Source organism: Pseudopodoces humilis, chromosome 11 (assembly GCF_049639895.1).
Source record: "Pseudopodoces humilis isolate 2021_Gansu_Grassland_sample_001 chromosome 11, ASM4963989v1, whole genome shotgun sequence".
In the NCBI taxonomy this organism is placed as follows: Eukaryota; Metazoa; Chordata; class Aves; order Passeriformes; family Paridae; genus Pseudopodoces; species Pseudopodoces humilis.
In genome coordinates, this window is record NC_142210.1 from 24,986,968 (window position 1) to 24,999,603 (window position 12,636).

The following is a 12,636-nucleotide window of genomic DNA, read 5'->3' on the forward strand; positions in this document are numbered from 1 at the left end:
AAAAATTTGCTGTAAGGTTAGAACAGTATCATTTTGCTGGGAAAATATGGCTTTTTAGACTTAAGAATTATTATTAAATGCTTTTGAAGACAGTGAATGTTTCAGGTAGAAACCGTGTATCAGATACATTTACGTATCTGTGATTCAAAAATCCTTTGGATTTTTCACAAGTAGCAAGCATTAACAGCAAAGTCATTTGTAATCAGAGGTGGAAACAGCACTCAGACAAACATATTTACAGATCCTAGCAGGGAAAGCAAGTTGAATGAAGAAAATAACGCCCTGAACAAAGCTCCAGAGCTCCCCAGCTGCATCATGTGGGTGACTGAAAGTGCAGCAGAAAGCGGTGGAGAAACAATCACCCCCAGTAACTGTGAGCCAGAAAAACAGAACTGTCCCCAAGGCACAGCTGGGACAATGCTGCCGCTCAGCACGGTGTCCCACAGGAGAGGGTCCCCATGTTCCTGGGGGAACAACAACAACAGGCAGAACTGGGTTTTCCTCTTAATGCATGCTAGCACAGTGAAAAAAAGCAAATCAGCTATTAAAAAGCTAAATTTGTTCTACCAGTCAACTGTGACAGAGAAAAAACCAAGTGGATGAGGCCTGTGAAAAGTTGAATGTTCTCTTTCATCTCCTATCACTTCTCATTGTGGTCAGCAGAATAGGCACAGGGGTCACAGGTTCAGACTTTACACCGCAGTAAGATTGTTAACTGCCCCTGTTAAACCACACTGCACAAATATCCATTAAAAAAATGATTGTGTCAAGAGCCTGTGCTCGCTGTGCATCATTTTCCACTTTTCTGCCTTCTCTCCCTCTAACTTTGTGCTTCTTCAACCCTCTTATTGCATTTCTTAGCCTTAGTTTTGGCTATTAACTTCCCCTCAACCTTTCACCCACTGCAACAGCCAGTTGCCAGAGGCATGTGACGAGTCACCACGAGTTTGGGTAAAATAACATAAAGACCTTAGATTGACTATGTTCCCACCTCCCCAACACTGTGTCAAGCTAGCTACAAACTTAGTGAATTTCTCAGTTTCATACCCTTATTTCATAACTGAAAAGTTACCTATTGGGGTTCTGTTTGCTTGACTTTAAGCAAAACAAAATACTGCAAGATCTAAGCACACCCAAGGAGTCCAACTGCTTGGTAACAGTGAGGCATAGAAAGCTGTGTCATACATAATTCTGTACTTGTTACTCCTATAGGGATTCATCAAAGACACCACTATGAACCAGAGACTACCTCTACAAGTAAAAATTTGCATACAAAGTAGTTTAATTTCTAGGAATAAGGTTTATTTTCTGTTGGCCACTAGCAAGATAAAAAAAGTCACCTTAAAAATCCTAAAGCTAAGCAAAGTTCCATGATTTTAGACATCTTTTTTAGTGCTTTGGCCAGTCTGTAAATTGCTTCCTCAAAGAATTGTCCTTCCTCCTATTTTGAGTACTTCTGGAAGCCACTGAAATTGAGGCAATTTCATGCTCTTATATGACATAGCCACATCCCTACACTTGCATCTGATTTTCAGAGTTACATTGTGGGTTTTTTCTGTTTGAACTTGATGGTTAAATAAAGAATAAGCAAGGGAAACTCCTCAGAACTGCTTATATAACTGTCTTACATAGGAAGACAAAGGTTTTGCTGAGCTATCTTATTGGTAAAACCATACCAGGCCAAAATCCTCCACGGAGATGAAACTCTCATCATGGAGAGTTAACATGGAGTTAAACCATTGTTCCAAACAATGTAAGATTGTCAGAAAAGCACCTTTTTTTCCAGAACTTTATGGATGGTTTAAGTTACACTGTACAAGGCTGTCTGCAGTGCAGCCACAGCTGTGCTGGCATGGGACAGGACCTTCTTCATGCACTGGTGCAGTAGCTGTGCAATAAAACTCTGTACTGTGGTCTTCATGATTGTGGCATTATGAATGACCATATTTTTTTAAACCTAGTTTCAAGTTTTCCACACAACAATATGTAATTTTCATAATTTATTTTTAGCTAACACCCACCCCAGTCTCTGGTGGCTCCCTGGGGTTTCAGCCAAGTCCCCTGGGTAGCTGTGGAAGGACCTGACCCTCACCAGGCTGACACACACTGCTCCTGGCTGTCATCACAAGAAGTGAATCTGCTGACTTGTAGCACTTGTAAATTGGTGTTTCCCTCTGCACTTCCAGAAGCACTTGTGGTGAAGAGCCAGACCCCGCAGAGCCCAGCAGGAGCCCAGCGTGGCCCGCAGGGGACGTGGGCTCCAGAGCTGAGCACTGCAGCCCGTGAGCTCCGGGATGTTTATCTCCACAAAGCCCAGCTGTGTTCTGCTGGTGCTTGGCTGCCCTCCTGTCTGTACAGAAGTGCTGGTTACAGTAATCTCCAAATGGTGAAAAACACCAATTTGCTGAAAAACAGTTAGAACCTGTGACATCATGATGGTTGGACTAAATGATCTCAGAAATCTTTCCCAACCTAAACAATCCTATTGTGAGAAGTTCCTGCCTTCTCATCATTCCAAACACAGCAGCAGTACTGGTAGCTACAAGGCCTGACAGAAAAATCCAAGTTGCATTACTCACAAAATATAAAATATATTGACTCCTTCAAGTCTTTGGCCAATTTCAGTTTTTCTGTTAACAATATAAAAGCAGTCAAGTCTCTCACAAAGCTGTAAATAGTGACTACACTCTGGTTAAGCACAGCTGGTACTTCAGAATCCTTCCAAATTACTACTTTTCTTAGATGTGATCCAACATCAATTTTTGACAAAGTTCTGAACTGAAAGTAAAAGACCAGTAATTGGTACAAGCTGCACGAAATCTTACCAAACTGTGGCTGTAGTGTGCAATTAAATTCCAGAAAGAACAACTACAAGGTGAAATATAGAAAGAGATTAAAATGCAAGAAATAATGATTTCACAACTATTTACCACATGGCTATGCCTTACAAGCAGTCCATTTCATATGTGAGCCTAGGCACTGATGTTAAAATGACCTACTATATCTATTTAAAAAGCTATTTTTATACATATATAAATATTTTGCTTCAGAAATGTCTCAAATTCCACTTAACTCTCATAGCAAAAATACCCCAACAGCCCTGCAGGTCCCTGCTTTACAATCTTTAACATACAGAGCACACCTTCATTTTCTTAAATTCAGCAGTCTCAAAGGTGCTCCTGCAGTAGTGCCTACACAAACAGTATTGTAACCATTGTATAACACAGCACTCAACCAAACGAGGCACCTAAGAGTGAAAATGAAATTAAAGAATCACGATTTTCAGAAACAGCACTGGTGACTGCTGAATCTGCAAATTACCCAAGTTACCTGATAGCTTTGAAACATTAAATAATAACAACCCAATTTAGACTTCACTTCCTGAATGTATTACTAGAGTTAGTTCACAAATAACATGACTAGAAGCTGAGCTACCAAGCAGGTGTGAAATCCTCTACTCTGATCCAACCATTTATGTTAAGGAGATCCCAGACTTCCATGCAGTTATTTCCAATGTAAATCATTCAAAGCAGATGTCTGTATTCCCTGTTTCACTAACACAGTCTGCACACCAAAACAGCCCTCACACCACTGATTACCTGTGCAGATATTACAAAAGGCAATATTCCCCTTGAGGCAGCAGCACTATTACCTGGCCTGCACTCTGACACACTGCTGAAACACCTGTCAAAGAGGCAAAGCACTGAACCACACACATCAACCCAGCGTGGCTCCAGATTCTGGGAAAGCAGCAGCAGCTTCTCCCCGTACCCTGGCCCAGAGCGTGGGGTCTCTGCCTCCTGGGACAAGATGCCAGGCTGCAAGGGTTCAGGAGGGCACAGCTGCTCATTGGGCAGAAGGGATGGACAAATGTGTTGGAGGGTGAGATCCCTTCAGGCAAGAGGGGCACAGCCTTTGGGTAAAGTCCTGGAAACTCCCAGGCTCTTGTCAAGGCTCTGTATGAGATACCTGCATGCTTGTACCAAGCAGCCAGCTGTCCAAGAGAAGCCCACCTCTTATTAATCAAAGGATAACGATGCTAGCATAGCAAATAAGCAGCTCCAAAAGCTCAAGGCCTGCCCCTGGGTCACAAGATGTCTCTCTATATCCATTAAATCCACTGATTAAAGTAACACTATTTGGAATCATTATTGCAACTTGAAGACAACAAAAAATCAAACACATTTTGGTTGAACTCTAAAACGGGCCCATCAGCTTCCCATTCATTTCAGATGGATGCATTTAATTTTGTGCCAGTAAGATTGTTTAACTGGGACCTCCTATAGGCCAGGAATAAATAGAGAAATAATGCTCAATGGCACCTTCAGACAGAAGAGAACCTTTTCTCCTTCCCATGGAAGGGATCTCTGGAGGCAGGATGATGAAGGCAAGCCAAACTTCACAAGAAGCTTTAGCTATTTTAAAAGCTGAAAGCAGCTTTAAAGACTGTAACTCATTGGTAGATACAGTGATGTGAGAATATTTCTGGGGTACATGGATGATGCTGTCCAAATTCAGAGGGGTAAAGGCACTGTGAAAACAAAATAGAAAAAAAAAACCCTTATGCAATTAAGGTAAAAGATACAAACGAGCTCTTTTTCAAGTACCTAGTAATCCAAGCAATTAGTACTAAACCACACTCAATCCCATGACAGCAAGAACTAGGTTGTTAAAGGACTGTGAAACCCTGAAGTGTGCTGTAGGGGTATCCATTATAAATACCTGGAGACTTAAGGTAAAGGAGGGAAAGGCAAAGGAAAGGTCAGGAAAAGGCAGATTAATTTATCGTATACTATGCTTTAGCATATTCAGGTATGAGATGTAACATCTTGAATTATAGCCACAAAGCTATTGACATGGACAGCCACACCACCAGTTTCTATTGCCCCAAGAATCACAACAGTCATCCAGTAAAGCAAACCCACCCTGCTCAAAAGCAAGATGATTCCCTCACCAATTTCAATGTTTTTCAATGAAAACAGAGCAGCTGCCTCAAAACATGCCCTTAACATGCTGGTGAACACTCCTGTGACCCAGGACAGCCTTGGAGCAGTCAAGCCATCCTGCCCAGGGCCCAGTATCAGTGCAGCAAACCAGTGGCACCAGCCTCGGGTGTTGTAAAGGAATGTGGAACTAAATTATTGCAATAGAGACTCGGTGGAACCTGGAACAATAAACCCCAAAATCGCCAGTTACAACCCCTCGTGGAAATAAAATGTAGCAGATGCTGGTGTGTGAGACAGGGACCGTGAGGTCCGGGAGGATGAAGGGCACGGGCGCGGCGGCAGATGTGAGATTATAGAAACAACACAGATGCAGCGACTGCCGGGGGCCGGAGCTTCTGTGCACGGGAGCGGTCCCCGCTCTGCCGCAGCCGTGACCCCTGCGGGCTCCCCCGGGCCCGCCCAGGCAGCGCCGTTCCCTGAGCCCCGGGAGCCGCGTCCGGACAGCCCAGCTCGGCCCGGCCTGGAGGGCGCCGCTACTCACCGATCCCGGCCGCTCCCGGCCTCCGGCGGGGCACCGGGACGGCCGCACGGGATGTCCGGCCCCGCCGCGCCTCCGCCCCGTGCGGTCCGAGCCGGACCCCGCACAGCCCGCTCCGCGATTCCTCCGGGCCCAGCCGAGCCGAGCCGGGCCGGGCCGGCCGCCCGCAGCACTCCCGGGACTGCCCGCACCAACGTCCAGCGGCCGAGCGGCCCCGGGCCCGGACATCGAGTCCCGGGCATCGAGCACCGGGCATCGGTCTCGGTCCCGGCTCCGGCCCCGGTCCCGCCCCGGTTCCCGCCCCGCTCCCCGGCCCGCTCCCCCCGGCCGCGGGGGCGGTGCCGGCCGCGCCCCTCCTCCCCCCGCCCCCGGCGCGGCAGCGCAGGGCTGGGCTGGGCCGCGCCGCCGCCGCCGCAGCGCTCGGTCCGCTCCGCCGCCGCCCCGCCGGGACCGCCGCCCGCCCCGCGCCCCCGGCCCGCCCGCTGCCCGCACGCCCTCGCCCGCCGCCCCGCGATCATGGCCGGCTGGCAGAGCTACGTGGACAACCTGATGTGCGATGGCTGCTGCCAGGAGGCCGCCATTGTGGGCTACTGCGACGCCAAGTACGTCTGGGCAGCCACGGCCGGCGGCATCTTCCAGAGCATCACGGTGAGCGGGACCGGCGGGAGCGCGGCCGGCGGGAGCGCGGCCGGGAGCCGGGGCGAGGGGCCGCGGCGGGGGGACGGGGGTACCTTGCGGGCGGGGGGCGCGGGCCCGGCCGCCCGCGCCGCCTTTTTGTGCGCGTCGGGAGCGGCGCGGGGTCGGTCCCGCGGGCGGGGGCGGCGGCCGGCCCAGGGCGGGGGGTGCGGGCGGCGGGCCCGGTGCGGGGAGGGCGGGCGGGCGGGCGGAGGAAGGCGGCTCGAACGCCGTCGCGCCGCCGGCTCCATGTTTTCTCCGCCAAGATGGCGCTCTGCCATTGATGCTCCCCCGCCCTGCCCGCCCGCGCCCCCGGCCCGCCCGGCTCCGCGGCCCCGCCGCCCCGAGAGAAGGCCCGTGCGAGGCCACCGGCGCGGCTCCCCCGGCCGCACGCGGCCCCGCCCCGGGCGCCGCGGGGCCGGGCCCGGCCGAGGCGGAGCGGGGCCGCCTGGGCCGCGGTCGGGGGGCCGGGCCCGCCGTGACGCTGCACTTTGCGGCCGCCGCGGTGCGGCCGGGCCCGCCGCGCCCCCGAGCTCCGGGCACGAGGCCCTTCCCCAGGGGAAGGCCGAGGGGCCGCAGCGGCGGGAGCAGCCCGGGCCCCGCGGGCGGGCCGGAGCCGGGCTGATGCCGCGGGTGCGGGCAGGCCCCGGGCTGATCTCCAGGGACAGGTGCGGACAGAGTCCGCGCCAGCCCGGGGTCGGTCTCCGACAAACGCCCCGCGCCGTTTAACGGGCTCGGGGCCGGAATCGCCGAGGCAGAGGCTCCCCCGCGCGCAGCGACCGCGGAGCAGCGCAGACTGCGCCTAACAAAGCCCTGTGTTCTGGAGCACTTCCTGCGGGGAGCGAGGGGAAATCACGGCCTCGGCCTCTCCACGAGAGACGGGACCGGTTCTAAATAGAAATTACAGCAATATACCCTGCCGTGTTAACTCTGAATTCTTTCCTTTGACAGCCAGGAGAAATAGATATGATTGTAGGAAAAGACCGAGAGGGTTTCTTCACCAATGGTCTGACCCTTGGTGCAAAGAAGTGCTCTGTGATCAGAGATAGCCTGTATGTCGATGGTGACTGCACAATGGACATCAGGACAAAGAGTCAAGGTGGTGAGCCGACATATAATGTTGCTGTAGGCAGAGCTGGACGAGGTAAGCAGCCTTTTTTCTACCTTCAGATTGCTAAATTAGGAATGTGACCCTAAGCACAGACTCCAGCTATTAAGAAAATCAAACTCCTGTATTTAATGGCTTACGTTGGGAAGTGATAGAAGGGGATAGATGGCAGTGCTCTAGCTGAGTTCTGACTGATTATGCTCATCCCCATTCCCCATCCTGCCTCCCGGCCCAGCACCAGGTTGTGCAATAGTTAACAGGTCTCTGACAAGCAGGAAAAAGCAAGCTGCAGCTCCAAGCAGGCTTAGCTGGTGTTCCATCACTTGATACCTGAAGCTCAGGAGTGGTCTGTTAATGACAGGAAGTGACTGCAGCATTCTCATTGTCAATTGCTTGATGGAGAGTTTATTCTGCAAAGATGTGAATCTCATGTATGAGCTGCTCCTACTTAAAAAGTTCTACACTAACTCTTCTTGCACTTCCTATTGAGACTGCTGAAGTCTGTCCTGGCAGAAAAAGCCCATCCAGTTTGGTACCACCAAGAAATGTGCTTTGTGCTCATATACTTGCTCCTTGTGCTCTTCATTTAACTTCCAGTAAAACCTATTCTGGGGCAGCCACTCATCTGGGATATGAAATATTGCCTGGGAGTGGTGTGCCTTATGCTGGGAACAGCTGGACTAGCATTTTTGGGCTGGCTGTGGAACAGGTTCATGGGTGACAAGGTTTTGGCTTATAGGTGTAAAACCAAAGGCAGAGCAGGTATCTGTAGGTAAAGACCAGGGCAGGCATGCAGGAAGAGGGTTGGCAGCGCTGAAGTGAAACAAGCAGAGTTCTGACTTGTGAAATTCCAGTCAGAACTGTCTTAAGCTTTTATGAGCAAATTGCTATGTAGATAGAATCATAGAGTCATTAAGGTTGGAAAAGCCCTCCAAGATCATGGAGTCCACCCCTTCTCCCGGTGCTGCCTAGGCCACCACTGATGCATATCCTCAAGTGCCACAACCACATGGCTTTTAAATCCCTCCAGGGATGGGGACTCGGCCACTGCCCAGGGCAGCTGTGCCAGGGCTGGACAACCCATTTGGTGAAGAAGTTTTCCTAATATCCAACCTAAATCTTACATGGCACAGTTTGAGGCCCCGATGTATGATCATGTGTTGGTGGACTGGCTGCAGCATTCCCAGCCTGGCAAACAGTCCCTGGCCTGCGGCAGCCCAGTGCTCGCTGTGTCCCCCTCCCTGCTGAGGGACATCTGATGGCAGCTCACAGGGGCTGTTGCTGGTGAGCCTCCAGTGTTCCTTTCACCAGATCATCTGGGACATCTTGCTGGAATTGGGGAGTGGGGAGAGCCTCAGCATGACAATTGTCCCCGTGTTTTGTCTTAAGTAAAAAGTGTGGTTTATAGTTGTGTTATTGCATGGGAAGTCTCAGCCCAACTCACCCTTTGGGGTTTTTTACCAGCATCAGAGCAGTTACTCTGGTTCCTGTACCAGCAGTGACTGCTACAGCACAGATCATGGGGATTTTCTTCTGCCACTCTCCAGGCACACTTGTGCACACACTGCACCCCTGCCCCCACAGGTGTTCAAACTGCCACCAGCATTTCCTTGCTGGGTGATGACTGATGGTGAGAGGCACTGTAATGCTTTTTTTTGATAGCTGGTGGTATTTTTCTTAGCAGTGAGCCCTTAAAAACTTCCGCACTTAGATAAAAATCCCTGAGGATAACTTGTGCCTTCTGCCAGCCCTGTCTACATCTGTGTTTTAACAAAACTGTTAAACTAGCTTAATACCCAAATACTAAATCTTGAATTTGAGTGTGTTTATTGCACTGCCTAAAACTTGCATTATTTACATGTCTAACACACTCTTTTTAAAACTTTTTTTCTTTTCTCTTTCAGTCTTGGTCTTTGTAATGGGCAAAGAAGGGGTCCATGGAGGCGGATTGAATAAGAAGGCATACTCAATGGCAAAATACTTGAGAGACTCTGGGTTCTAGTTGTTAGGCAGACTGTTAAGTATTAGGGGAAGATTGCTATTAAACTTTCCTGGCGGTGAGCTTTAAACCTTACATTCTGGAAACTTTACTAGCAATGCAGGGTGATGGGGTATGAACCTGTGTCTCCTTTGTATCCCTTTGTTGGTGGGGAAAGGTGTTTTGTTTTTTTTTTTCCCTTTAATTCTTTTCATTTCTGTTTTGTTTCCTTGTGTACTCCAGCATTGGTTATAGTCATGGGAAAGGAAGGTGTCCATGGAGGGACACTCAACAAGAAAGCATATGAACTGGCTTTATACCTGAGGAGGTCTGATGTCTGAGCAGCCTCTCCCCATCCACCTAGCAGCTGTCTGCACCACCACCCGCTTGTGCTCAGTGCTACCAGACTGTAGATGGTAGTTTGTGGTTTTTTATTTACCCATTTCCTACTGTCATAACTCCAGTTCCCCCTTGTTCATCTCTGTAACCACTGTAGGTAACTGAGCCCGTCTGGCACCACCATGACGATGATATGCATGTTAACTTGAAACTTGGGAGGGGAACATGCCAAGTGTAGGCTCTGCTTCGTCTTAGCAATTAGTGTGATATTGACAACTAAACCAACTGAGATACTAAACAAGGTGCCGATTGTACAATCTAATTTGATCAATGCCTCTTCAGCACTTTGAGCAAGTCACAGCTCACTAGTCTTCCTTTCACAGAGCACGATTGGGAGGAAAAAAGTACGTGCATATCTTCACTTCTGTCCCTCTCTTTGTTTCCGTTTTTTAAACCCGTGTGTTTGCTTACACCCATTTTTATAGTGCCTGGTTTGTTTAACCAATTTGCCACTCAGAAGCTATTAATGTCACATTAGTTTTGTCATTGCACTTCACTGTGGGCTGAAGTCTCTTACTTTTTCTTAATGTTGTCTGAAGGTTGTACTGCTTAACAAGTGCAATCACAAAACTATGAAAGGGTACCAGATGTACTTCCTCCCATGACCTTAAACCACCATCCTAGGGACTCCCTAGACATTCCATCATTACAATAGCTCAGGCACTTTTTTTTTTTTTTTTTTTTGCCAGCTCCTGTTCTGTAGTTGACTTGTGCAAGGCTGCCACCGTGGCCATTAGCTAGCCTGGTATAACCAGCTGGAGTGTGTCGGTTTCAGTTTCTCATAGGACCAATTTTAATTTGCAGCTTGGGGGTCGGGGGGTGGGGAGTGTTTTTGTTTTTTAATATGAAACTGCAATGTCATTGTGGAAAACTGCCACCTTCAGCTACCCTGGGAGCTCAGACTGGCTTCAGTCTTTCTGCCAGATCATTCAGTGGTGCAGAGTTTGGCTGCTCTGAAGCTACTGTTTGGATGAAGGTTGGTAGTTTGTAAGCTAAACTGTCAAAATACCATTTCAAATTTAAAAAGTCTTCATCTGGCCTGTCACACCCTTGCTGCAGAAATGATGGAGTGAGCTGCCTTGTGCACGAGTCATCTGAAATGTCTGTAACCAAACTCAGTTCAGGCACGGTTCTGACCTGTATGTCCATTGCAAGAACTGCAGAACTCTGTATACTAAAGAATAAATGGGAGATGGTAGTGGTTGGAATAACTGACTTGGCTGTCTTGTGATGAATTTTTTAATATGTATTCTGTGCCATACTATTGTTAAAAAAAAAAAAAAATGAACTGTTGCTATTGTGAGATGGATTTTAACTGACTCCGAGGGTTTCTTTTGACTGGCACTACCTTAGGGACATTCTAGTATTTGCTTCTATTGTTGGGCCTTGTGGATAATGTACAGATTTAAACAAATTCTTGTTGCTGATTTGTCCATTTCTTTCCCTGCACTTTGTTACATCTGGGATACAGTCTAACTCATCTGATTTAATATGCATTTCAAAAAATGCCATAACTATTAAAAACACCTTGTTTACAGACAGATGAAATAAATTTATTCCAACCAAACAAAACCAGACTGTTGGTAATTCTTTGACCCACACCCAGGAAATCAGAGTGAGGCCCTTCAGTGCCTGGCTGGCCAGGAGGTCTAAGTAGTTTTAAGTTTTGCAGGACAGCAGTAGTATGGTATGATTAGTGTGATAATGTGACTTCAGTCAAAAGCCAGGCAGTCTTTGGGGTAGATCTCAAATTAGGAGATGATTTCTCATCCAGCTCTCTGGTGCAGGGTTCTCCTGCCCTCTGAGTATACCATTTCTGAAACAAGCTGAAGGCGACTTCACTTTGGACCTGGCAAAGGAGTCTGTGGTGGCCTGCCCAGGTCAGTACAGCCAGGGTGGGAATGTGCACCCCTCACCCAGAGAAGGTCTCCATTACTTTAATTGCACCTGTATGTGTTACATCTGCTGAGAGCTCCTAAAAACACAGGCCCAAAGGGATGTGATGAACCCTGGAGCTTGAGGGATGGGAGGACAGCTGAGCGCAGATCATGAGACATGAATCTGTAGAAAGACTCTTCCTTCCTAGGCTGTCAAACTAGTCAGGCGCTTCTGAACAGGACCTGGAAACACCTTTGTTCTCCCCTCCTTCCCCCATGCCTTCATCATTGGTGTCAAGCTGCACCTGCTCCTCTGCTTGGCACTAGAGCAGGGTCTAACTTAAACTTTCCTATATATAGTGCTCATATTCTCCCACTGCCAAGTGGGTCCGTGTCCAGTGCCAAAGTTAGAGCAGACAACACACCCAGAGCACACAGAAAATTCTTGTTCAATAGTAACTGGTACAGAGGATGCAAATCTGCTTCCCCCATAAAACACACCTGAAGCTGTGCTCAGTGTCTGAACACAAAGTTGGACTCACCTGACTGCGGAACTTCGTTTCTCCCTGGCTAGGAAGATGAGGGTATTGTATTCCCAAAGCTGCTTCTGTGGTAAGGCCAGAGTGGCTGGAATTGACTGTAGCAGCACCTCAGAGGCAAAGCAGCTGCTGGTAGCACACATCTGGTTCTTGTCATCACATTCCTTATTGTTCCTTTCTGACCAATGCCCCTTTCTTGAGGTGTATGTGTAATTCTCCTTGGTTAAGAATTAGGTGTTGTTCAAATTACTTTTTCAAATGCATTTGTTGGTGAATTTTCCTAGCATAACTGTTTGCAACTGATTGCAGGCACTACAATTACATAAGAGCATATTACAAAGTTTAGGTCAGTTCAGGGTTCTGGAATTCTTCAGAGTTTAGAGAGCCTGGAATACAATAATGAATGAATAAACATGCACACTCACAGCAAGAGCAGGGACCTATTTTAAGAAACATCTTTCATCTTAGTAATGACATTTTTAGAAACCATTTTCCCATTTGGGCTCACCTAGACATAACCACGCTAAAGGGGAATTTTGCCTGGTGAAAATATACCACTATCACAGACATTACCCC

General features: G+C 48.6%; 1 protein-coding gene and 1 long non-coding RNA gene across 5 annotated transcripts in view; one reads left to right on the forward strand and one right to left on the reverse strand.

Moving 5' to 3' along the window:
- The window catches only part of LOC102113125 (uncharacterized), a 38,088-nt gene extending 32,387 nt beyond the window's left edge, over positions 1–5,701 (reverse strand). Inside the window, exons 1-2 of one of the 3 annotated variants that reach the window (XR_015773470.1) lie at positions 5,488–5,701; positions 4,323–4,531 (exon numbers count right to left, since the gene is read on the reverse strand). This is a non-coding gene — a long non-coding RNA (uncharacterized LOC102113125). The remainder of the gene's footprint in view (positions 1–4,322; positions 4,532–5,487) is intronic. The other 2 variants (XR_001331605.2, XR_015773468.1) reach the window with 2 other exon arrangements.
- Positions 5,702–5,931: 230 nt separating this feature from the next.
- On the forward strand, positions 5,932–11,216 carry PFN2 (profilin 2). Of its 2 annotated transcripts, none has more exons than XM_014254417.2 (3): positions 5,932–6,132; positions 7,111–7,303; positions 9,489–11,216. In XM_014254417.2, exons 1-3 carry the CDS (start codon positions 6,001–6,003, stop codon positions 9,584–9,586), a joined length of 423 nt encoding a protein of 140 aa, XP_014109892.1. In that variant the 5' UTR covers positions 5,932–6,000; the 3' UTR covers positions 9,587–11,216. The 2 variants fall into 2 exon arrangements, with proteins under 2 accessions (XP_014109892.1, XP_005525213.1); XM_005525156.2 differs by lacking the exon at positions 9,489–11,216 and adding an exon at positions 9,172–9,341 and having other exon boundaries at positions 5,937–6,132.
- Positions 11,217–12,636: the final 1,420 nt, after the last annotated feature.

Coding starts and splice junctions, on each gene's coding strand:
- PFN2 (XM_014254417.2), top strand. CDS start 6,001: ATGGCCGGCTGGCAGAGCTACGTGGACAACCTGATGTGCGATGGCTGC. Junction 6,133..7,110: donor GCATCTTCCAGAGCATCACG/GTGAGCGGGACC, acceptor TTCCTTTGACAG/CCAGGAGAAATAGATATGAT. Junction 7,304..9,488: donor TGTAGGCAGAGCTGGACGAG/GTAAGCAGCCTT, acceptor TGTGTACTCCAG/CATTGGTTATAGTCATGGGA.